This window comes from Manduca sexta, chromosome 9 (assembly GCF_014839805.1).
Source record: "Manduca sexta isolate Smith_Timp_Sample1 chromosome 9, JHU_Msex_v1.0, whole genome shotgun sequence".
NCBI classification, from domain to species: Eukaryota; Metazoa; Arthropoda; class Insecta; order Lepidoptera; family Sphingidae; genus Manduca; species Manduca sexta.
Genome location: NC_051123.1, coordinates 4,638,041 through 4,665,207, shown reverse-complemented (window position 1 = coordinate 4,665,207; position 27,167 = coordinate 4,638,041). Strand labels below are relative to the sequence as shown.

The following is a 27,167-nucleotide window of genomic DNA, read 5'->3' as shown; positions in this document are numbered from 1 at the left end:
CTTTATTAGTTCGATTAAGTTAAGCCTTCTAGATACAATATAAATTGAATTGAAGTTAAACCTTGGTTATTGAATCCTGTTTGTTTTTTCGATTTTTATGTCGAAGGTATTTAGTATTATGCATATATACGTTTATTATATGTTTTATTATGTGAAATATCAGCACTAGTATGGAGAATTAAGTTTAATATTGTAACTAGTTCGAAAATTGTTTAGTTAATTACATTCAGTATTTAAAAGGTTTTTGCGATATTCAAACGTTTCATTAATATAACAAATCAATCATCCAACGCACGAATCAATGTTGCGTGTACCGATGTGCGTACGATTTGCTTTAAACCTTAATACATCATCTCTATAACGAGCGTATAAAAACTCATCACAAAATGTATCTTATAACAATGAAATAAAAGTTAATTTGCGTTAAATCGCATGGCTAACAAATATTTGATGTTGTAGAGGTGTTTTTCGTCCATATAATTAGGCAGCAGACACCTTGGTGTGATGACCGCTGGCGCCTCAGGCTGTTACTCGGATTTAGGGTGGCCCCGGTTATGGACACTTCGGGACTATTCTTGGAAACAATTACTGGCCAGTACGAACAAACGAGGTTCGAATTCGAAATTTAAAACGCGAGATTGTCATTTTTTATAAAAATTTACTGAGAAACGAATTTAAAATATCAGCTCATAGTATTTTTATAATTATAGAAGTACGTTCAATTTTAATTTTACATTATAATAGATTGAGATCATAGTTCATACATTATCATTTTGTTTTCGATATTTAATGTGCGGAGCGAACTCAGAAATGTACGTGTGATTTTTATTTTTTAAAAACCTTTTTCGTTTAATATTTCTAGATTTTACAAAGTAAGAACCATTTATCTCATTAAGAGTTGTGAACAAGACAAATGTCTGGAATAAAATAACAAGCTGAAACAGAGCGACAAAGTTGGTTGAAATTCCTTGCCATTTTAGTTAATTTATTAAATAATTCAGTAAGTGTACCGACATGGTATGAGTTATAGATTTATAGTCATTTAATTAGTGTATCGTGTCATAAGTACTAAATAGGTAATTCAACATGGCCGTGCTGCGAAGGCGTGCGGACTTGTGTGAAGTTGTTGGTCGCTTTATTTATGTAGTAAGACTTAGTATAATTTTTGAGTTACAAGAAATATGTGTGAAAATCGACTCTATACCAATTATTTTAAGGTTATTATTTATTCGATGCCAGAATGGTAGTAGCAAGGTTTGCCTACAGTTTATTGTTAATTTTACGATTTTCTATTTTGGTAAAAACATATTTTGCTTTCCTAATAGCTTTGTGGCTATAGGCATTTGAAACGATATAGACACATTTAACTCCACACGAAAACCTATGTTTAATTATTGCTGTTATACATAATAGACTTCAATTATATACAGTGAAATTCGTTTATAACAACATTCAAGTGACCACCAAACATGGACGTTATATGAGATAGTCGTTATAACAATACTCTTTTTTATAAATTTATTTGTACATAAAAAGATTATTATCCTCAAAATTAAATTCCTTACAAAGTATAAAGTGCAAATTAAAGTGCAAATATTTTTTTACCTAAAAATATTTCGAAATAAGCATTTTCTAAGTTTAAATGATGGTGTTCCTACAAACTTCACGTCGTCATTAACGCCTCGTTGTATTATATCTTTTTTATGAATATCACCCACAAGTGTTTTTGTCTTACAAAATCTTGAGTCTACCAAAAAAAATTATAATAATTATACACCGAGTTTAAACATGTAAAGATTAAAATTAGATAGCGAACGTTGTTTATGAATAAATTTGAGCAATTGAGCGATAGGTTTTTATGGAAATTGTGTTTATTACACTGGGAAAAGAGGGCTACCAATTTTTTAAAAGTGAATATTTGACCGCGTTGCAATATGAACATTCGATTTTTAAAAATGTAATTAGGTATGCGTATGGGTAGATATATCATAACTTTTTTTCTATGTATTACTGTTCCAGCCAGTATTATGAATCAAATTGCTACTTATTCTAAATTTGAATTGTCTTTTGTGTGTGAGACCATTGAATCCTATTTCGTCAACTTAATATAAAAATTTAAAAATGTGAAATCATAAATGGCGGAAACACCCAAAGCTAACAATATTAAAACTCGTATTAAAAATTACACGATCGAATAACCTTTTAACCAGCCAGTAGAAACGGGAAGCGGTAATAGGCCCAGCCATAAATAATGTAATCATTAACATCTGCTATGATTTGGACCATCATTTTTTTTTCTAGTTAGGGCGGCGCCAGAAAATATTTTGACGGTTGGTTTTTAATTTACTTGTAACTGTTTTGTCTATGGCTGATTTTTGAAATGTTCTTTTTGTATTTTTTATATTGCGGAATTTACTAGGTCATATTTTTCATGGTACATTTAACCTTTAAGTAGATTTTTAATTATATGCTTTTGCTTGTTCTACGCTAATTGTTTACCTTTTAAGAATATTGAACTATGTGTTTTTTCACATGAACGAAGGAAACCATCTGTCCTCTTTAGTAACCTCAGTAGTAGAGATATAATAGATATTCTTGTTCTATATATTTAAAACATAAATATCCATAATTATTTTAACGTGGATCATTTCAATCACACAGCTCAGCGCAATTAAATTTCCACACTAATTCGTAGAGTAAAAAAATCAAAGTCTACTAACCAAATGATCTGAGTGGGGATCTCTGGGCGCACTAGGGGCTGGATTGGGCCACAGCAACTTTGATAACATCCGTTGACTTTGGCTATAGATGAGCTCCTACGAAGGAGAGAAAAATGTACTTTAGTATGCTAGCAATACGGGCTGTTAACGCGTGGCACGCGACAGGAATAGAAGTATCACTCTACGAGGAAGGTCCTGTAGTAGAAACAACGGCTCATGGCAAAAAAATGAGCTGTAGTAAGCGGAATGAGTAATATTATTAATAATAACAAGTTTTAACGTAACCTGCGCCTGCGCCTCTGGCGTGATCGACTTAATGTTGGCGGTTGTTGTCAACTTTCGGTCACATCGTTATCAGGTTACCGATTTATAAAAAAAATAAAGCCCCGTATAAAAATTACCTTGTTCTTTAATATAAATTTGCCCATTTAATACTTAATATTATTTTACAGCAATCCAAGTACAATTGGAATCATGATTAGCAGTTAACAGTAATAATGAAATAAAAAAGCACTAATACTTAGATAAGTCACAAACAATACAAAATAAAACAATCATTGCACAAACAAAATCATTCACATTAGAAACTATAACTCCAATACCTACATTCATTGTAAACATTCAAAACGCATAAGTTAACGTTTCAAAAAGTAAACGCAACAAAAAACGGTTGGCCATCCCTCAGCGTTGAAAAAGTATAACGAGAGCATAATGATAGGTTGTGTAAAGTTCTCGCCCGCAAAACAAACAGTGTCTGCAGCGGAGCAGATACTCTCCGAGAGTGCTAAATTAACTTAATAACCGAGCCAGCGCCGACGTCGCCACGCACCTCATGCCATGATTTATGATTTGACTTACGAATGTTTGTTTTGTTAAACTATACTGCGTTTTTGGAAACGTTCCGTGAAATAGGTTATTGGTTAATTTGAATTTGGAATGTATTGTAAATTAATTTTCGAAGGAGGTTAGAACGCTTGTGCTGCGGATATTCATAAATAGAATAATAATTTCGAATGTTTTTCTGTTTAAAATAAAAGAAGTATCTATAGATATTTTATAGTGTGTGAGTATCGACTCGTTAGTACAAAAAGACGGTAATTACTTATATTAAAACGTAAACACGGCAATTAGTATGGATTTTTTAAGACCTTGGATATCAATTTTCCTACATAGTTATTAGTGTGTGATTAACCCTTACTTGCAATTAACACTTTCAATGCAAATTATACATTGTTAAAATACTAATATTGTAATAATACATTTCAGAAATTTTATGTCTTTGTATGGATTATTTATAAAATAAGAGGATTTTTTCTGAAAAAAAAAAAAAAAAACCTTTTCATATCAAAAATGACGATTCACAATTTAAAGTTAGAACCTCAACGTTCTACTATAATATCTATCAAATAATGTAAATACGGAAAGTAACACTGACAACAAGGCTTTTTCAAGAAATAGACACGTCAATACGTAATATGATAATTCGCCATGACAGTTTAATATAGTGGCTTGCCCTAGGGCTAGACTTGTCAGTAGCTAGTTCAACGTTACTAGGCAATTACATCGCAGTAAAATATTGTAATTTATTCCACTCGTCTACATGTTTTAGGCATTAACTAAGCTTGTATTCAGGGACGTAGTTATTGTATCAGCTGTATTAGGTATACGGGGCCCCTAAGGTGTAGGGGCCTTTCTTGGCCATACTTTAATCTAAGCAGGCGCCCAAAAGTTCGCAATGCGCTTAAGAGCCCCTAAAAATTTTAGGGGCCCGTCTAAGGGAAGCTACGCCACTGATTGTATTGCTTGTCAGTGCAATACATTACAATATTTAATAGTAATGTTAATACGATTTTTCAAATATCCCGGTTCAAATATTTAAAATAGCTGAAATATATTTAATTGCGTATATAGATGTTAAGCGATTTAGATCTCGGCATGATTGTGGCATAACAATTCCGGAATTTTCTACAATTTGTCGTTTTATAAATAAGTAACATTGTTTCTAAATTCTGTACAAGTAAATGACAAAAAACCGCAGAGCCTACGTTTTACAACTTAATAGCACGACATCAGAATTTAATATACAACCGTGTGAGCGGTGTTTACGCGAAATTGTTCGACTGAGCATTACGCTCGTGCGGTATCGGCAGCCCGGCAATATAAATTCTATTATTTACTCCACAACTAACAATTTTCCCGAGGCATTATGCGAAATTGAAGAAACCTTCCCGTTGACAAATCTCAACGGATACAATCATCGAGAACCTGTTATTATAGTGTGTATAATGTCAAGAACTTAATCAGCGGAGGATCGGCGCGAGAGTGGAGCCGCGCGCAGGCTGTAATTAGCGGGCACTTGTGGATGTATGAATGGACCGGCCGCCGCCCGCCGCGACGCCGCGACGCCCCGGGCGCGGACTGCGCCGCCTCCAGGCTCGGGCTCCACCGCCGCTGCCCACGCAGACAATGAACGCGCGACCACACCGAGCTCCGACCGCGAGCCGTGACGGACCTTTGTTTGAATAATGCTTTTTTACTCCCCGCAAACCGCATGACATCTAGTTGAAGTATCTACGATCCCGTCCCGAGATATTAGCCAATAAAGGCGAACGACGGACTTATATGGCGAGCCCTCCGCGACGAGACGCCGACAGAGCGAAAGATCAACGCTAATTAAGCGCCATAAAACCGAATATCGTTCTCATACCATCGTTACCTTTCACCGGCCGACCGCCGCGCCGCCGCGCCGCCCGCCGCCTGCCGCCCGCCGGCCGACTCTATCCGAGAGGGAAAAAAACGACCATGCGCACGCGGCCCGCCGGATCCGCGTAATAGATTAATGATATAGCCTGCGAGCTGTGTGCTCGATATGTTTAGGACTGGGTCGTGGTGGCGTGGTGGTGCGATGGTGACCACCCGCGCGCGACAGGGACGACGCGCTCGCGGGCGGGACGCGGCGGAGGCGCCACCGCGCGGCGGGGCGGCGCCCGCGACCACCGCACGTCTTATTGAGAAATTCCCGAGATGATGCATAATTCTCGTTTTTGTTTCCTGTTATTTTACTCCCTGTTAACAATATTACCGATTCGGTGACCGGCGCGCAGACGCATACATTATCCGACCGGCGCGGCTTTGTGCCTGGCCAGCCTCCACTCCCGCTGATTTATGGCATCGCATGTGTTTGACGAGACTCGATTGGCACAGAACACACGAGATGTTACTTTTCTATGTTAATGTTTTTGTTCTCTACGGACGTTCGCTTTGTCTTATAAGAATACTGCGGTTCTAATAAGTCAATCTTTGTTTCAAGTTGTATTGTAGACGAGTACAACTTTCTAGGTTCATATCTATAGTCTAATAAGTTATAGATCCTCTAATTACATAATATAATTACTCAAACACATTGACAATAAAACAAATGCAAATGTTAAGACGAGCCGAAGCGAGCCGCTAAAACAGCAATCGCGCTATCAGACAGTTATGCTAATAAGACATGCTAATTCCCAAAACCAACAAACGATGGGCAAAAAAACTAGTGGAACGGCCGTCCAAGGGCCAAAAATGAACAAAATGGCCAGAGACGGGCGCCGGGGCCAATTACGTCGGCTCATGGGCCAGCCCGGCTCGGAATGCGACCTACATGCTTTCTATATGTTTTTCGACGTGTTTCAGTTCCTCACTTTCTAAGAAAGACGTTTGGTTATAACATGTCAATTGTAGTTTTGTTTTTCGATGGATAATTAAATGTTAGATTCTAGTGTTATATTTTTTTTTATGTAATTATAGAGGCCTAAATGTTTTTCTTTTTTCAGTATTTGTTGGGGTAACATATTTTGAATTAATTTTTACGCTTGACTATAAAAGTATAAGTAGATCAGAAAGATATTCTCGCGGTATGCTCTGTTTTATAAGTTTAGTCTTATAAAAAGCGAACTCTACCTGATGCAAAATATATTTAAGTAAAAATGCTTTAAAATTTTATACCTTATGGTTTGAAGCGTGATAATGTATCCATTTTTTTGTGGAATTTAATAATATTTATGGCCTATAAGGTCATTTAATCATGTGACCATGTTGCTAGTGTGAAAATAGTATACAAAAAATTCAATAGCCTTTACTTTTTTAGGTCTACTATTACCTAATGTGAATTAGGCTTGTAGGCGTTGAGGTAGACCAAAGAGATGGCGGGACGAACTGGAATCATTTCAAAATAACTGGTTCAGTATAGCGCAGGATCGTGATTCATGTAAAGATCTTGGGGAAGCCTTTGCCCAACAATAGGACATTATACAACAACTATAACATTTACAACAAGGATGTAAGAAAGTAGTAAAGATAAATTAATACGAAATGATTATTATAAAGTAGACGTAGCAATTACTAATTGTATTTTTTGGGCAATTTAATTTAGTCCTGACGTTCGCTCTATAACTACTGTTTAACGTCTTTGCACGCCAGAAAGTTAGTTCTGGAAGATTTAGTCAAATCTACCTCCAATACTTTATGTAACAGTGGCTTTAATAACTTTGAAGTAAAACGTATCTATTCTAATACATCAAATAGCTACATTACTTCTAGATGCCTTTTATAATGCTACGAAATAGTTTCTCAACATAAAAACCAGTTCAAAGGGAATATCCGATGTAGGTATCGAACAGGCGACATCTTTGTACAATACCGGACATTCTAATCCGGTAATGCCAACGGGGCGTGACCGGACGCCCTGTGACGTCACGCCGGCGGGCCAATCACGGCGCGGGAACGGCGATCTCATTGTCACCCTCGCCGCTAGAGAAAGGAAGAGAAGTTGTGTTCCACTGCGACATGTCGCTTCGGATATTTTTTTGATGGTTTTTTGATATATGATTGAGACTTATAGCTTGGGATCTTTTGTTGATGGATAAGACGGTATATTTTGATGTGTGGTAAGCGATTTAATACTTATATAATTGCAATTTAAAATAGGGCATCTATTATTTACGCTCCAGAAGTGCTTATAAAATCTCTCTTATAATCTCTTGCATTAATTATATAACGACAAGGTATATATTTGATGGGAATGGATCGTTTTAACAGTGGTTCGTCCTAAAATGTCCTGATATATAACTTTTTAATTGCAGAGTCCTCTTTTTTGAATGCCTAAAGAAATGAAAACGACATCATTGCATTTTTTCTTTTTTATCTTACAAATGTTAAGCAAATTTCATAGCACGTATATTTTAGTTAATGAAAAATGTTGTTTAGCAAATATCTAAATACTAGAAAGCGATACACATCAATAAAATTCTACCAAAAGCTATACGAAGCTACCTCGCCATATCTTTACTATTGTACTGGATGCCACCCTTACATTTTTATTTTCATTAGTAAAAATTGTCATGGAGGAGTTTTCCACGTTCAAATGATTCACACGGCTTTCCTGGAAATGTGATTTTCCGTGGCATAAGGAAAGCGAAGTGTAATGAAACTTGGTAGAGTAACATATTGACTCCATGTTAAAATAAACATGTTACTTACTATTTAAAAGTTCAATGGAATGGTTCAAAATATTTATTGTTATAAAAAAATTAAACACGTTATGCCTTTATACAAGGGTCGAGAGTGTAGCTAAGGCATCCAATTTTCGCCTTAATCAACATTGTTTTAAAGGTGATATTTGCCGCCTGATCGCAAGGATAGTCTAATTTCTCTAAATTGAAATATGTGGTTAAAAGCGGGACAGTTAAATCAGTTAGATATATGGTGTTGTTTTTTAATTGCCAGGATCAGCAGTGGCACGCATTTTATGACACCGAGCAGTGAAGCTCGGCGAGTCTCAGGGAAAACTAATATGTCATTATCCCGCAACGAAATTAATCAAATAGAAAGATAGGGAGGAGTTGGAAATATTAATGGTCCACTTTCCTCCAGAGCAATGCGGGTGACAAAATCATGATCTAAGGAGGCGTTATAACCTCAAGGATAGGGACATTTACAACTAGATAAGCTAGTTATAAAGCACCACGGATAAAATAAAATAAGGTTGATAGGTCAGCTAGGCTAGGGGTCATATAGTCTTCACTGATGAGGATTGCGACAGATTATTTTTTAATTTTTACTCACCTGCCAGCCCGATCTGGCTGCTTTTGTTTACCTTCTGTTTTTTGTTAATTTTATTCCTAACTTAAAATGTCTGTAATTATATAATTTTGTTATAATTTAGTATTTTTTTTTTCTATAACTTTCTTTGACGTATCATAGGTGCAGCTATGTTCGGTTACATGATAAATAAAGTATTTAATTTTATTTTTTTTCTCTAAGGAGGTAGAAACGAATGCACTTAACGTAGGCTACATTTGATTGAAGTGTTAATTAAATTTGTTTTGAGAGTTAATCTATAAACATATATTACAAATTGCGATTACAAACTATACATTGGAATCAAGATTTTTCAAAATCGCTTCTAAGATGTAGAGATACTTACTGTACTTGGAAATCTGTCTAAAATGTTTATTAATTAAAATATATATGAAACAAATAAAATATATAAAAAATATGCTGATTCAATTCCTACAATTTTTCATATTTATAAAAAAAAGTATACGTGATCAAATAAAAATATAAACCGTATTGAAACTAAATATAATATGGCTTCCTACGGAATTTAAAACTAAAAAATCTAACAAATTAAGTTATACAAATATCCCACCATATCCGATAGGGGTGTTAAATAAAAACGAATCAAATTGTAACTGCCGATGCACCCAGCCAACGTTACTTTGAAAAATTATTATTAATTTCAAATCAAGCCCTCTAGAAAACTTACAGCGCGATTTTCAACCATATCCCTCCGTAATAACGTACACTGGAATTCGAACTAGGGTGACATAACTAAGGGGGTTGACACAATAGCGTGCGGATTAGTTGCAACACAGTGTGCTAGAGGCTTAAGTTATTACGTCACGCCTTGCAATGGCCGCTGTGTTAATAATAAAAATATCGCTATTATAAGTTAGGGTTCATTATACGTGTTTTAGGAGATATATCAGAAATGCCGTTTTTTTTTAATAGATAGAGTGATTCAAGAGGAAGGTTTATATGTATAATAACATCCATTAAATTGTGGAGAAATACAGTTATTTTGTTATGTTATACCCGTGCGAAGCCATAGCGGGCCGCTATGTTGTTATATACAACGTTCACAGTTTTTCTGTAGTGTATTTAGTATCAGCATTGCACCCGTGCGAAGCCGGGGCGGGTCGCTAGTTTATTTTAACGTTCAAATACGTTTATTGGAATTTTTCTAAATTTACGATGGATATTGTAAATTGTTAAATTGATGATGTCTTTATTGGCAGTTATTGGAAGTATTTATTTATATTACAAATACGAATTTTTTTGGCCACACCATGATAAGTAAAGAAAAGAAAAAAATATATATACTTCTATCAAACATAATTTGAAAATAAATACGGTGCAAACGAAATAAACAAAACAGTGGTACTACAAAACTTATTATAAAGGCTCGATCGTCGATAGATGTTGGATTCAAAATTAATTAGCCGTCGGTCGACACAATATCTCCAATAACTTTATAATATAACCACCAGGTATAATATACTCCCTTTTTCGCACCAAGTTAAAACGCACATAGAATCTTAAATTTTTACATACGTGCTCGGAAAAGTGATCTCACTGTAGATACTAAGTGGAGTAGGTCCAATAGAATGTCGACTCACGAGAGATGATTACCCGTCGGCAGTCGACACAATTATGCCGGCCTGTTGGAACCGGATATACACAGGCTGATCCCGGAACGCGATTTTACGTGGACCACTATGACGGGTTTTAACAACTTGAGTACGGTGGTCGCTATCCAGGCGGATATAAAATGTATCCACCCACCATTAAAATCAATCCAGTAAAATTTGATACCACCTTAAAATGTTAAAAGCGACAAATAAACAAACATGGCCAGAAGCAATCAGTAATTTTATTAGCTGATAATATTTGAGAGCTATGTTTTTTTTTATTACTTTAATGTGTATTGCTTATACTTTTCGACTTTCTCCATATAAAGACGAGCTACTGTCTACGTGGATGTACTTTGGGTTTTGGGGGGCAATTTAAGTTTTGGGGGATAAATAAGGTAATAATGATGATAGATATGGATTGTAGAGTATGTTTATGACATAAATCGTGATGAGATTTTTATAGATTAACCCTCTTATTCATAGACTTTTTTAGCTAAGGACGGAGCATTGCTAGAACAAGTCTGTTTCTCAGTACTAACGACATGGCAGCCTTCGCAGTGCGTAGACATAGGGCCGTTTTGATTGGCTAATATTGAGATACAACTTTAACCTAATTGGCTGTCAGATAAACAAAGCTGAGAAACAGACTTGTTATCACAGCAATACTTCGTCTTTAAATAAAAAATGTCTATGAATAAGGCGGTTACAGTTTTACGGAAAATAAAAGCTGTTGTGTTATTGCGTTTCACACTGGCGATTAGTTTTCCAACGGCCTAACTTAACCCATATTTAAATAACTAAACAATATGAGAATCAAAATAAATTTCCCTTCTTAAACCGGAAAGTAGCCTTAATATCACCATAGGAATTTTTGGGGGTCACCTAACATAGACCACACTATAATTACCTGATTCCACCCCTGTCCCATCTACTATTTACGTTTAGTGCCAGAGACCACCAGAAGCGTGGCGTTATCTCTTTAATTGCCGGATTTTGAACACGTTTTAATGTTAATTGAAGCGGCCCGCCAAGTGGCTAGATTACTGCGACGATATTCGATTTATGAGCTCTGAGATAATGTGTAAAAATCCAGGTAAGTAGCTGTATAGAGCTGAGTTCGATTCCCAAGTTTAACCTTGAGAATTTATTTAAGTCGACCATGTTGACTAAGGAACATGAGTTATTTAGGAATACTGTAAGATTTTCCACAAAACTTATTTATATTGCAGAAATATTTGCCTAGGATTGAAATCGTAGTCAGTCGCTTCACAAGCGGTTCATTAGTACAAAGCCGGTCTAGAGTTTTGACGTTTATGATCGTCCGCCATATTTCGAAAAATGCCGTCGGCTACGCAGAACATGCTTTGATTTCTGATACATGCTTTAGATAATGATGTTCACATTATACTTTGCTTTAAAAGTATAGGTAAATAATAACCATTTTTTTTAAGTATAATAAATAGATTTTATAAAAATTCTTCATCAACTTAACACTTTAAATTATATTAATCATGCAATTACAATATAAGTTATAATTTAAATGATGCGAATAATCAAGGAAAACCATAAGGAAATGTACATTGAAGCCCGTTTGAGTTTTACATGACAATTTTTTATCAACTTTATGTTCACAGGCATAGAATAATGAACGGCGAAAGTATTTGCAGACTCGACAAACACCTAGAAATTAAAAGTAGGTGTAAACAGCCTTTATGGTTAATACATAAAAAATGTATATGAGAAAAAAAAAATGTATGTTTAGTTCGTAAATCGTAATTTCTGACACTACTGAACAGTTTTTTTAAAGCTATAGTGTCGCTATTAAATGTATCATTAAATGTAAAAAAATATATTTATTATATTTAACTGATTATAATTACACGTAAAGCCCCAAAATCAAATAATGAATATTTCAAAAGATTTTTTTATTTAGTAAAAATACTGGCCATTAGCGGTTATGTAAGATAACTGAGCTAAGTTTCTCAAAGCTATGTTGCTAGTTTCATGGACAATTCCTTTTTTAAACATGATGGGTCATGGCAGGTTTTTAAATACTTTTTGCATTTCAAGCCAGTATTCCAATAACATTCAAATCATAAACATGAGAAACATTTCCGCTAGTTGTGAAGGGCACATTATCAACGATATATACATTATACAACCCTATTAATGATAAATAACCCTGCAATTCGTAGAGATTATTAGAATACGTATCCAACGACAAAATTTTATGTAAACTATAGTTAAAATCACTTTGAAACTATTAGAACAGTTTTCCATTACATTTCTGTACGTAGTTTTATGCTTAAAAGCATTTAAATATATATATATATATATATATATATTTATGCTACAATGAGCAGTAACACTATTTCCATTAGGCCATAAAATAACTTAATAATAAAAAAAAATAGCACATTGTAATTTTTTATCAAACATAAAACGCACAAAAGCGCTGCGCAAACTTGAACCATCGTATTTGACATCAACATCTATGTATAAAACATCATTAAGAGAAATGTAATTTGTCGAGCCGATATAAAGGCATGTACACATTAAACTTAATAAATTAAGCAGAATATGTGCAACAAATTGCGCACATTGGCTCGTGGAGACGCGGCGCGGGTGGGTTCATACAGCGCGCCTCTGCCGCTCGCTCAATGGCCGCGATAAACAAAATAACGACAAATAAAATAACGCGATTATTCGTGTGCGGCGCGTTTGAACTTCTCAAAGGAGGCCGATTTGTTTGGCATAAAGAGCTCTTTATATGCCGCGTATATCGGGACTCATGTGAATTTATTCGCGCGGTTATTATTGCAATTCAATTAATGGAGAGCACAATGTTCGGTCAGGTTTCTCCATTTATGCATGCGTAAGAACGGAAAAGGCGCGGACGAGCGCAATGACGGCTGGGTTTCATTTGAAAATCTCGCAATCGACCATCTGATTGAGTTTTGAAATTATTATATTGTAAAACGTGGACGCGACTCGTTTAATGTGTTTTAAGTTCGAATTGTTAATTTCGGCTTTTTGAGTACGCACTTGTTATAATCGTAAAAACAATTTTAACGTGTATGGTCAAATTTAATTTTATTGTAATCATAAAAATATTTTTAATACAACCTGTAACAGTATCAGACTACATGCATCCACAAATGTTATAATCTGTGGTACGAATACGTCAAAATTCAAATTTCGAACACAATATTTAACAACAAAAAAAAATCAAAAATCGAACGCATCAAACGGCTACCGGTTGGCCGCAGTCCAATAAACACCGTTATAATCCGCCCCTTAACATATAAAAACACTCAGCCGGGCGCACTCTGCTTTTATCTCTTCATCCTTATGGCAATCGCGGCACCGAGTGCTTCTAACACTCTTGTGAATGAACCATAGACACGGGTTTATTTTACCAACTCTATAGCTTGGTTAACAATAAAATGGAAGGTTACTTAAAAAGTTTTGTATTAAAACATTCATATTTCATCTTACTTTACTAATGCGGTACTATATCCCGTTAATTTGCTAACACGGGAAATAATTAAATTTTTAAGTATATGGCGCTGGCCACAGTATAGGGACTTTTGTAGCGATAAAGGTTTTACATGCGAGCGAAGCCGCGAGCAACGCCTAGTTCATATTTTTTGTGAAACCTTTTTGTATAGTTTTTTTTTTAATAGGTCACAAGGACTAAAAACATTGTTGATTTCTGTTTATTGAAATTTGTGACATATTTTGTGTTTATAACTACTCCACGCGTCACAAATAACAGCACATAATATAATTTAATACTTGAAACTATTGAGTACCATATAGTTGATTTTGATTGCTTGAATTTTAAGAGATGGTTTAACAGTTTCACAGAATTGATGCAGAAATTAAAATCTTTTTATTTTAACAGTGACATTACCGGTAACATCAGATATTTATATCTTGTATTATAACGAAATTTTAAACAGGCCGGCATAATTGTATCGACTAGTGAGTGATAATCATCTTGACCTCACTCCGCTTAAAAACAGGCGCTGTGACGTTACTTTACCATACTTGATTAAAAGTCGTAGCCCGGCCTATTGTTCTTGAATAACCAAGGATGGATGCTGGATGCTGATGATTCCTTACCACGTGATCAATTTCCTATAGCGTCATAAAAAACTGAACAAGTGCGAGTTGGACTCGCGCATTGAAGGTTCCGTACAAACTTGTATGTAAGTTTAAACTAGACAAACTTAATTTTGCCGTTCGTTCTCTAGAAACGGCTGTTACACCAACCGCAGATAATAAGTTTGTAATAGTTAATTTGTATTTTTTTAAAGTATACTTCTACGGTTTTCAAAATACTCTTTACATGTGTCGTAAAACATCGCGTGTGGCTAAATTTCGGGATTCCGAGTCCACTGGAAGTAACCTAAGGTTTTGATTCCTATTTAAAATCGCAAAATATGCGAAAATACGCAACATAAACGGTCATATCTTATGATTATGCTGACTTACACGTTTGATTTTTTCACAGCACAAAGACAACATAGTCCCGAATATTGGACATAAACTTTAACTTACTAGCTCTACGCTCCTGAGAAAAACGACCTTGAAAGACAAACACGGACAAAAAGTGACATTATAAGTGTAATTTTGCGATGGAACTTTCACAGCACAAAGAAAACATAGTCCCGAATATTCGACATAAACTTGCTAGCTCTACGCTCTGAGAAAAACGATTTTAACAAACAGACAAACGAAAAGTGACCGTATAAGGGTTAATTGTACGGAGCCCTAAAAACCAGTGGCCAGCATTGCTCAACCAAATAACGTCGAAAATATCACAATAATTTTTTGAGGGTTTAAAACGTATTAAAGATACATACTGCGCAAAAAAATAACTGGTCCATTAAATTTATAGCCATTTTACGTGCTTAATTTAATTATTGCGAATAATCGTCGATAATTGCCGGTTGCGTTTAATTTCGATTAAAGGTCGGTGAATCGTTGAGGATAACAAAGGTTGCGCATTTCACTTGTTTTTATACAATGGTAAGAATTGTGCAAGATCAGTTGCTTCGGCTTTGGTCGCTTGGGAAGCCTTTCCCGTTATAAACGTTTCTAAACGAACAGCGCCATCTATGTAAAAATTAGATGAAACAATCCATATGGGAGAAAATTTCTGGAATGAAATAGTCTATGTGTTAATCTAGGATTTGGTGTATCTGTGTGTAAAATTTTATACAAATCCGTTTAGCTGTTTCTGAGTATACTTCTAACAAACATATAAAAAATTCACAACTTTCGCAATTATAATATTAAGATAAGATAAGAATTAAGTAAGCTTGTTCGTTCATAAGTAAATTATATCAAAATACAAAACGACGAGTTTTCTATACGAGAACCGCAAAGTACTACTGCACCTGATGGTAAGTGGAATAGTATCCACATGTCGATTAACAAGAGATTACCCCTTGCCAGTCGACGTAATTATGCCGGCCTGTTGAGATCGAATATAAAGTAATAGCCATAAGAGTTGGCAACATCATAATTTTGACTAAAGAACAGAAGCTTTGACTGTTGACAATCAAGATACTGGCTGGCAGATAACTATTTTTTACTATATTTATTTATTTATTTTTTCAGCAGATTATACATTGAAGTTACACATTATACATACTATGTTAAGAATTATGCAAGGAAAGCGTCTTAAGTATGAGTGGGTGTTATTCGTAAGTCAACGTGCGTTGATTCGTGAACACCAACGAGATTTCATTAAAAAAGCTGTAATACGCGCGTTCATCGTCTGAAGAGTGCAATAGGCCTAATACTTTAATCTGGAGTTACTGAGAGTTGTCGAGTTTATTCTAAATGCGTTTTGGAGAGAAGGGTCTTATATCAATATTTGTTGCAGTGGAGCCACTTTGCGTTGGCCGTATACAAAGAAATGTTTGTCTTATACAGTGGTTAATGTTCGTAATTGCTATATTTATAAGATTTATAAAATTTATTTGAAACTATATAGTGGCGTAAGCAAATATAGTGGATGCCTTCTTGAAGAGCAAAAAATTTAGCTAATGTATGCGTCTTTTTTTGTTAGTATTATTACACGGCGATAGCCTAGTTGGTTGTGGAACGGACTGCCGAGACGGATGTTCGCAGGTTCAAATCCCAAAGGCACACACCTCTAACTTTTCTAAAAAAAAAATTATGTGTGTATTCTTTGTGAATTATCGCTAGCTTTAACGGTGAAGGCAAACATCGTGAGGAAACCTGTATACGCGAGAAGTTCTCTATAGGAATTTCGAAGGTGTGTGAAGTCTACCAATCCGCGCTAGGCCAGCGTGGTGGACTAAGGCCTAATCCCTCTCAGTAGTAGAGGAGGCCCGTGCTCAGCAGTGGGCAAGTATATAATACAGGGCTGATATTATTGTTACTATGCATCATATACTGGTAATCCGAAACAATAAATAAATAATATATCAGTATTATCATTCAATTCTTTGTGACGTCATTCAATCAAATATTATCAAGCAAAAATAACTTGAGGAAATCACGCGACGTTCATGCGCGAAAACATTAAAGTATCAAAACGACCCGACGAAATAACATTGTATTAATATAAAACTACACCATTTTAAACCGCATTAATGTCAGCAGGCCGCGCAGTGAACAGTTATTAACGATTAAATATAATATACAGCCAATAAATATGAAAATATATAAAATTTAAGGCTTATGGCTTGGGTACACGGTAGCTAGTAGTGTGTCAGTTTTATACAATATCCCATTGCACCTTATAGTAAGTAGAGTGGAGTCCAATACAATATCTACTGACCACAGATGATTACCCCTCGGCAGACGGCACAATTATGTCGGCCTGTTGGAATCGGATATATAGTCTGATCCTGGAACGCGACACACGGGGGCCAAAGGCAGGTTTTAATACCTTGTACGGTCACTATCCGGATATAAAATATATCCTACTACCAACAAAAAGCTACTGAACTCGTGCTGGATAGTAACTAGTAAGAACTTTATAAGGGACAGCACGGTTCAACAAAGAAGCCCTTTGGCTTACATAAACTGATAAAAGGGCTGTTTGAAAGTAACGCCGACGTCCAGTCAGTCATATCAAGATGCAGCGACTATATTTATTGACTGGCAAAGTCAGTAGCTGCGCACTAGTCAGCAGCTTGCGTTGTGTAAACTGTCCATTAAAATAAACTAGTAGAAAGGTTTTGGGAATTATTAAAGAAACGTTAAATTGGATGTGGTAATTTAATAAAGTAAAAAAAAAATAGTTTTTGCTTATATTTTTTGTATCGCCTCATTGGTCTATTGGCATCGTTCTTGATCAGTGACGTTCTGGGTTCGATTTCCAATTCGAGTAATAAGAAAACGACGTAACCTTTTCGATTCGAAAAAATACTACTTGCTGAAGGTTGGAATTTGTGCCCTATATGGAGTAAGGCTCGCCCTACCATCATGTCATGCGACGGTTATAAGTTAGCGAAGGGTGGGTGTTCTAGTTGCGTCTCTGTATAACCTTACTAGGAGAAAGGCGTTAACTTATTTTATTTTACACTTTATACAAAGTGAACCTTTTTATTAACTTTAAACAAGTCTAAAACGGAGGAAAATAAAACAAAACCTTATTTCCACAAAACAACAATAGTGAAAAAAATACTTATCAGATATACTTTAAAGACGAAGTTTGTCGGTCGCAATCATCTTGTCGGCTTATAAAGTAATTGTTTCCATCATATGAGTTTATCATATCTTTTACTTAAAAGCTAGTATTGGCAATAGCAAAGAGAAATAAACGCGGTCCAATGTATGCACACGTTAATTGCTTACAATTGAGATCTGAACTACCGCGTTCACATCAAAGGTGCGCGGGCGCAAGAGGACTGAGAGGGTTAGGGTTGTCAACTACACTGCACAGTGTATTATATAAAATCTTTTAGATTTTAGTTTATTTAAAATTATAATATTTTTATAATATAATTAATGTTGAGAAAATAATGAATCAATTCATTATTAGATTGGTATAACATTTTTAGAAAATTTCACCGATACAATTATTTATACGCTCTTCGCTTTACAATGTTATTACGCTAATCAAACTTTTTAACATAACGAACTTAGTATCACGTAAAGAATTCTCAACTTTTATTTCATTTCATCTAAAATCAGACTACATTCTTAAACGTCACGCTTTCAGTGGCAACCCTAGCCGGGGGTAAGGGCACGCATTAGTCGGTGCTCGGGTGACAAAACAAATGAGTGTTTTAACGCTATCTCACGGGTCGCTTTCATCTCGCCGCCTCAGCAGTAGCCGCTTTAGATATCCTCATTGTAATCTGGTATGTGCATTGTATGAATGTTGGTAAATAAAATGGATTAAGGATAGTCTCACATTTAAGTGATTTTGATAAAGACGGATTCTTGAAACGGATTGATGGAAATTGTATTTAAATAGGTTTAATGCGTAAGTAATGAGTTTGTGTGTGTGTTTTTTTACTGAGTTGTTTGCGTAAGTTTTACAGAATAAATTGTTGTTTAGAGTTGGTTGTGTTTAGAGCGTTTAGTATTATAATGTAATAGGACTTATCAATGCATCTGACTTAAAACTTCTGTTAAATTCACTTAAAGATTTTTTGGAACAATTTTTTTTTTATATGTATGTAACTGTTGAATTTTTAACTTTAAAGGAAATTACTTTTAACGTGTTTAAGTTCAAAAATCAAACAACAATATAACAGCCTTCAATAGTACTCACAACATCAATAATAACTAATAAAAAATATTTTATTATTTTAAATTCATAACCTCTCCATGGCTTTTAGTGTTCGATGTCCGTCGACCACCAATAGACCGGCCGATACGGCGATAAGGTGTTTAAATCCAACTTTTTATTGCACCTTATCAACGAGTTGAAGCTCATTCACTCACACACAGCCCTTTCGTTTTTTACGCACACTACTCAATCCTTAAGTGCGCATGCACTAAACGACCATTCTGCCATTCCATTTTCGGTTTTATGACTAAAGTAATAAGAACACGGATCTTTATAGATTGACTCTGCGATGTAATGAAGGGATTTTTGGAATGTTTTCTCAAAAGTGTTTGTTGATTTGTATCTTTTAATGTCGCGCATTGTTTTAGATTTTTTTGTGAATGAATATGTCATGAATTCTGTTAGCAAAACTACTCATCTGGTGGTTTTGAAATTTGTGTGATTTAAAACCGATGTTAAATCATGATGCCGATTGTTAAATATTTCTTGCGGACTTCGTGCGCGAATGATTTACTTTTTAGTGTTGATTTGTACTGGCTCTTTAAATAGTTCCTTTTTTCTTTATCCTCGGTATAAACATAAGCTATAGTGTATTTTAATGTAACTCTTCATGATAAAGTCGGGAAACCGAAAGCATCAGAATTAAATAACGTACAAAATACTCTATGAAGCATTCATATCAAGATAACACAGCGTACTAGCTACATGACGTAGAAAGTGGTTCACCATAAAGATGATTATCTCCGACTGTCAAATACTAATTAACCGAGACCACCGTGGCATCTACAAAATCATCCGGCATTATAACATCGAACACGGAATGTCACTCGAATTAATACCACTTTATAATTGTTGATATTGCCGCATCCAGTTTTTTATCTTAATAGCTCCGGGCTACCGGTCTTTGAGTTTGAAAGAAAGCGTAGGACGCGGCTAAGGCTTGTTTTACTAGATAACGGTTAAGCGCAACTTGTGAGTAGGCGACATGGCAACATGTTGCGCCACATTTATAGTTCAACGGAATCAATATTGTCTTATCACAAAATATTGTAATGGCTTGTTTAATTTATAATGGTAAAAATAAGAACTTTCGTAGAATGTCGATGATCAATACATGTAAAAGGAATTTTTGATAACTTTGAGCAATAATTTCCGATTAAGTGGGATGGAATGAGATTACATTTGACATTTAAAGGTCCCGTTATGACTAACGCCAACTGGAGCAGATGTTTTTGTTTCGCAGTAGTTCTACCTTATAACCGTAACCTATTGCATTTCCTAAAACAAAGGGAATTAACTTTTTTTTTAAACTGAGAAAAAAACAACAATCCTCCTTTATAGGCAATTGGACTAATGCTACCAATACCATGCACAGGGCTATTTGGCCCTATATACACAGTTAAATGTGTATACCTCATGATTGCCAATTCACATTAAGACCTATAAGGGCTAGCGAACATTTCCGAGTCTTCTCCTTTCCTCCCATCCTAAGATATCCCCCCATACTTCTTTCCCAGGTATCCCTTTCCAACTTTCTTTCAAGACCCTGAAGTGGCTAAGCTGGGGGATGCCAGTATCTCATTCGCAGGTTTCTCTCTATGTGGACTGCGGGGTCCGATACCAATGAACCCTTAGAAGTCGGTAGCCGTTGATTAAAAAACATAGGTAGAGCTATCGATCATTGTCAGTAAAAAGGTAAAGGTTCGGACCAATAATTGAATAAATGCGTCTGCCATCCATGCTGGACAGCAATGGACTAAGACTTAAGAGGAATGCCCACCCGTGGAAAACAGTTAACGCAGAAATAATAAAGCAATACAAGACTGTTACCAAGGGGGGCAGGGACTTATAGCTGCCCCTCCCCAAAAGTCCTAAAATCGTTGCCAAATGTAAAGCATTATAAAAAGTTAGTCTAACAGTCCTAAGTTTTAGACTTGACTTGCTTGATCGATCATTTCCGTACGTCGAAACTCGAATGAATTCACCAATTCCGTTTCAATATTCCGTACGCTTAATTGAGCTCTGCTCTATGTTATTGTAAAAGCGGGAGAGGGAAAGTGGGGAAGGAACATGTGATATAGACTTTATCTACAATTCATACTTTTTTCGTTCTTCATATCAACTCAAGCCCCCCTCGAGGCCATCGGCTGGCAGCGCTCTTGAAGCAATATGAATAAAATTCTATACATCTGCATTAAAACATAGTCTATTTTTACCCAACAGGACTCAGTGAGTTGTACAGAGGAAGCCTTTCAGCGGATGAAGCTACGATGTTTCCAGAGCGGGTTGCTGGTCCGACGTTATGATACGTAGCATTGGCGGGATCCGTAAATAACTTTATTTTTCAAGTTCAGGGCGACGATCGAAGCTGTGATGTAATTCGAAGTTTGCATTGGATTTGTTATCGTTTTCAAGTTCACGGTGAGGTGTTATGAAGTCTAAGTTAATGTGAATGTTTGGAGACAGGCAAGCGATTACTTTACTCCGTTTGTGTTTGCTGTTGGTCCGATCTACGGTTTTTTTTTTAATATATAAAATGTAGGATATTGTTATTACCTTTGCGGTCGACCAAGAAATACGCCCCGTGATCCTAAAGACTTTGAAAATGAAGGATATTGTAACTGGATTTACTAACTTTTCGGTCGACCAAGAAATCCGCTTCGTGATCCGAAAGACTTTGAAAAATGTAGGATATTGTAACTGACTTTTCGGACGACCAACTCATCAGTCCGCCCCTTGACCATGAAAGCTGCAAAGTCTTTGGAACGTCGAGAGAAAATTAAATTAAAAAAAAATCGATAACTACATTTATTTCGACATCCATGACAAGAATGACCTGATAAAATCCTCGATAAAATTCGAAAACTAGATTTATTTCAATACCCATGATAGGAGTTAAGAATGACCTAGTTCAAACAAGTACAGGTTACCACTCTACTCATATAACTGTAACGTTGCCAGCAGTATCAATCTCTCCCGCCTCCGGCCGGCAATCTCATTTGTCATTTAGCGCCGCCCAGCCGCCCGCCCTGGCGTTGTTCTGCGACTTACTGCGCTACCAGCTTTTACTTGCAACTTTGAATTTCGGCAATTAGTATTAATAAAAAAATTAATGGAATTCGTTGATCGAGAAGCTTTAGTGAATGATTGAGGGAATTTGCGTAAATTTTGCATTGTCTATGCAAGTTTTGGTTATGTGTAAATTTTGGCTGTAAGGTAATTTGCTTTTGAAAAAGTATCGTACACATGTTAAAGAAATATAGACCGTATGGCATGTAATATATACATAACAAAACAATGAGCAATAAAATAGCTATATTAAATAAAACATGTGTTATTTGTTTCTTAAAAGAAAGGTATTTGTTCGGTTGACACTTGAGGAAGACGCGAGGTATGTTTGTGATGCCACATTATGACGGCGAAGTTTGCCCCTCGCGTCAAAATATTCCACGGATAGGGCTGTCACAAACGTATTTTTGTAAAAAAATAAATTGTAGTACAAAAATAATTTATTAAGGTTTGAATATAGACAATAATATCCGAAGACATTGGACGAGAAGAACAGCATAATACAGAAAATTCAGTCTGCTCTTAAATTTATATGCCTTATGGAAATCTCTATGATGGAACAATCAATTGTAACTAACCACTCCTTTTTGCTCATACGTGAATAATATTAAAAATTACACTGGACCTTAACCATTTCGCGATACATTTTAATTTCTAGGCGTTAAATCAAATTCAACTATATCAGCGTGTGGGCACAAAAAGAGACAACCCTACAAAAGTGAATATCAAAAACACTTGCGAGCAAAGAATGCGGAAAATGTAAAATTGACGTTTTCACGAGCCACGGCGCAGGTGTGAGGGCGGCAGATATAATAAAAATATAGTCAAGACATTCCACGGGTGCGAGCTCTCTGACAATAACTTGAGTATCAGATATGTAGGAGAAATGGGTGAAATGTGAAATATTTAATGCTGCTATTAATAAAACGATATTCTTTTAAAATATTTTAAATGTGAGGAAAGTGCTTTAATGAAATCATGCAAAATATGTTAAGTTTTGAACTTTCATGCCGATAAAGGATATATTAGTAAATTCATGACAATGTAATGAATGATCATCAATAAGGAATAACTCTTTAGGTTCCTTTTTACGCTTTACAGCCTATTAGTTGTAAGATTATTGTGGTGCCTTGAAAAATCCACGCAAAAATCGCCTCTTTCTTTAAAGATTATTTCGATTTTTTGAAATTATCTGGAGTGTTGATGAGTAGCGATAACTACTCCATCTTGATTTAACTTCAACCATAAATAATCCTCAACACAAAACCAACATAAACAACTTCAAAGTGAACACTCCAAGTTGAAGTGCATTCGTGTCCGTGTGAAATGACAACAAATTTAAAATTGAAATTGTTTTGACGCCTTGCACGAGTTACAATTGCTGTGCCAGTTCGGCGCCACGTTTATATGTGTCATGTATTGTATAGTTCTACAATGATTGACAACGTGCAAGCTAGTCATATGTAAGCTTTGAAATGATTCTGCGTTGTACTCTTCGTTTTTAATACTCAGAATAGGGGACCGGCCTATGCTTGATTTTGTACATTATTCTATATGTAATGGTTAATAATACGAAAAAGAAGCACTCCTGCGAAAACTGCATAACAATTGGTTAAAAGATGAGCGAGTAATTCATATTTAAAATATTGTAACGTGCAGAAGTGGGCGCGACGTGGGGATATCGCTTCATCTCTTTTTTTCGCACGCGTCGTAATTCCCTATGACGTCACATGTGGATATTTCGTCTCTTTTCTGTTTCTTGTTAATTACCCCTTCCACCGAAATTCAAAGACTTATAACTTGTTGATTTTTTACCGGATTTTAATAATTCCTTCTGTGTTATAATTTATATTATGTAAATCTATACTATTATATAAAGCTGAAGAGTTTGTTTGTTTGTTTGTTTGTTTGTTTGAACGCGCTAATCTCAGGAACTACCAGTCCAAACTGAAAAATTCTTTTTGCGTTGGATAGCCCTTTGTCCGTGGAGTGCTATAGGCTATATATCATCACGCTATACCCAATAGGAGCGGAGCAGTAATGGCTAATCTCAGGAACTACCGGTCCAAACTGAAAAATTATTTTTGCGTTAGATAGCCCATTGTTCGTGAATTGCTATGGGCTATATATCATCACGCTATACCCAATAGGAGCGGAGCAGTAATGGCTAATCTCAGGAATTACCGGTCCAAATTGAAAAATTCTTTTTGCGTTGGATAGCCCTTTGTTCGTGAATTGCTATGGGCTATATATCATCACGCTATACCCAATAGGAGCGGAGCAGTAATGGCTAATCTCAGGAACTACCGGTCCAAACTGAAAAATTCTTTTTGCGTTGGATAGCCCTTTGTTCGTGAATTGCTATGGGCTATATATCATCACGCTATACCCAAAAGGAGCGGAGCAGTAATGGCTAATCTCAGGAACTACCGGTCCAAACTGAAAAATTATTTTTGCGTTGGATAGCCCTTTGTTCGTGAAGTGCTATAGGCTATATATCATCACGCTATACCCAATAGGAGCGGAGCAGTAATGGCTAATCTCAGGAACTACCGATTCGAACTGAAAAAATATTTTTGTGTTGAATAGCTCTTTGTTTGTGGAGTGCTCTAAGTTATATATCATCACGCTATGACCAATAGGAGCGGAGCAGTAATGGCTAATCTCAGGAACTACCAGTTTGAACTAAAAAAATCGTTTTGTGTTGGATAGCCCTTTATTTGTGGGGTGCTATAGGCTGTATATCATCACGCTATATACCAATAGGAGCGGAGCAGTAATGAAAAATGTTGCAAATACGGGGATAATTTATTAGTTTTGAGAGCTTCCGTTTCGTGCGCTGCGTAAACGGTTAAAGTTATGCAACAATGATGTATGACGGGATTGTTCCTCTTAAAAAGTTCTAAAAAAATATATTATAAAACAAAGTCCCCCGCTGCATCCGTCTGCCTAAACGTCTTAAACTCAAAAACTACCCAACGTATTAAGATGAACTTTGGTATGGAGACAGTTTGAAACCCTGGGAAGAACATAGGCTCCCGGGAAACTACTACTTTAATAATGGAAAACTTTAGCCTGAAAAACTTTATAACGCGGGCGGAGCCGCGAGCAAAAGCTATACTATTATATAAAGCTGAAGAGTTTGTTTGTTTGTTTGTTTGAACGCGCTAATCTCAGGAACTACCGGTCCAAACTGAAAAATTCTTTTTGCGTTGGATAGCCCTTTGCTCGTAGAGTGCTATAGGCTATATATCATCACGCTATACCCAATAGGAGCGGAGTAGTAATGGCTAATATCAGGAACTACCGGTCCAAACTGAAAAAATCTTTTTGCGTTGGATAGCCTTTTGTTCGTGGAGTGCTATAGGCTATATATCATCACGGTATATTCAATAGGAGCGGAGCAGTAATGGCTAATCTCAGGAACTACCGATTCGAACTGAAAAATTCTTTTTGTTTTGAATAGTCCTTTGTTTGTGGAGTTTTCAAAGTTATATATCAACACGCTATGACCAATAGGAGCGGAGCAGTAATGGCTAATCTCAGGAACTACCGGTTTCAACTGAAAAATTCGTTTTGTGTTGGATAGCCCTTTATTTGTGGACCGCTATAAGCTATATGTCATCACGCTATGACCAATAGGAGCGGAGCAGTAATGGCTAATCACAGGAACTACCGGTTTGAACTTAAAAAAATCTTTTTGTGTTGGATAGCCCATTGTTCCTGGAGTGCTATAGGCTATAAGTATATCATCACGCTATGACCAATAGGAGCGGAGCAGTAATGAAACATGTTGCATAAACGGGGTAAATAATTAGTTTTGAGAGCTTCCGTTGTCTGCGCTGCGTAAACGGTTAAAGTTATGCAACAATGATGTATGACGGGATTGTTTCACTTAAAAAGTTCTAATAAATATATTATAAAACAAAGTCCCCCGCTGCATCTGTCTGTCTGAACGTGTTAAACTCAAAAACTACCCAACGTATTAAGATGAAATTTGGTATGGAGACAGTTTGAGACCCTGAGAAGAACATAGGCTCACTACCGGGAGACTACTACTTTTATAACGGAAAACTTTAGCCTGAAAAACTTTATAACGCGGGCGGAGCCGCGGGCAAAAGCTAGTATTTGATAATAGTAAAGAACAAATTGAGTCCGGTACCCTATTTCTTTTTATGCGCGCACGGCAAAGTGACCCCTCTGAACCTGATAATAAGTGGAGTGGGGTCCAGTAGAATGACGACTGATGAGAGATGATTATGAATGCCCCTCGATAGTCGTCATAATTATGTCGGCCTGTTGGAACCAAATATATACAGGCTAATCCCGAACGCGACACACTTACGTGGGTCGCTATGGTAGGGTTAGACACCTTGTGCACGGCGGTCGCTATCGGGACTGATATAAAATATATCCTACCACAAGAAGAAATACGACGTTTGTTAACTGTTTTTTGGTGGTAAAAATTGTAATTCCTGTAACTTACGTTTATGGCAAGAAGCATATCATTTCTTTTAGATATCAGTTTGGGCTGTGGTGTTCACCAAATAATAAGGTTTACACTTGATCCGGACTCATGCAAATGCAAATTTTGGTATCTGATCTTTCATATTTAATTACAGTACGTTTGATATGGTAATAGGTTGGTAACAATATCGTTAGCTGTTTCAAGCAGTTTTTGTCCCACTGTCTACCCCCAGAGGATCCTGCCGTGACGGTGTGACATCTACGGTAATGATGATATCCACTAAAGTTATTACAGTTATGTAACGACTCAATTTGAACATGTCGTGTGTCAACTATTTTTTAACAAAACTTCACAAATGGTTTCACTTAGTTAATTGTCATATCCATGTT

At 36.0% G+C, this 27,167-nt stretch overlaps 1 protein-coding gene across 1 annotated transcript in view; it reads right to left on the bottom strand.

The window, feature by feature from the left end:
* LOC115447471 (optomotor-blind protein) overlaps nucleotides 1-27,167 on the bottom strand; it is a 124,989-nt gene that overhangs the window by 26,248 nt on the left and 71,574 nt on the right. Inside the window, 1 exon segment of the mRNA XM_037436766.1 lies at nucleotides 2,721-2,816. Coding sequence (XP_037292663.1) covers nucleotides 2,721-2,816 — 96 coding nt within the window.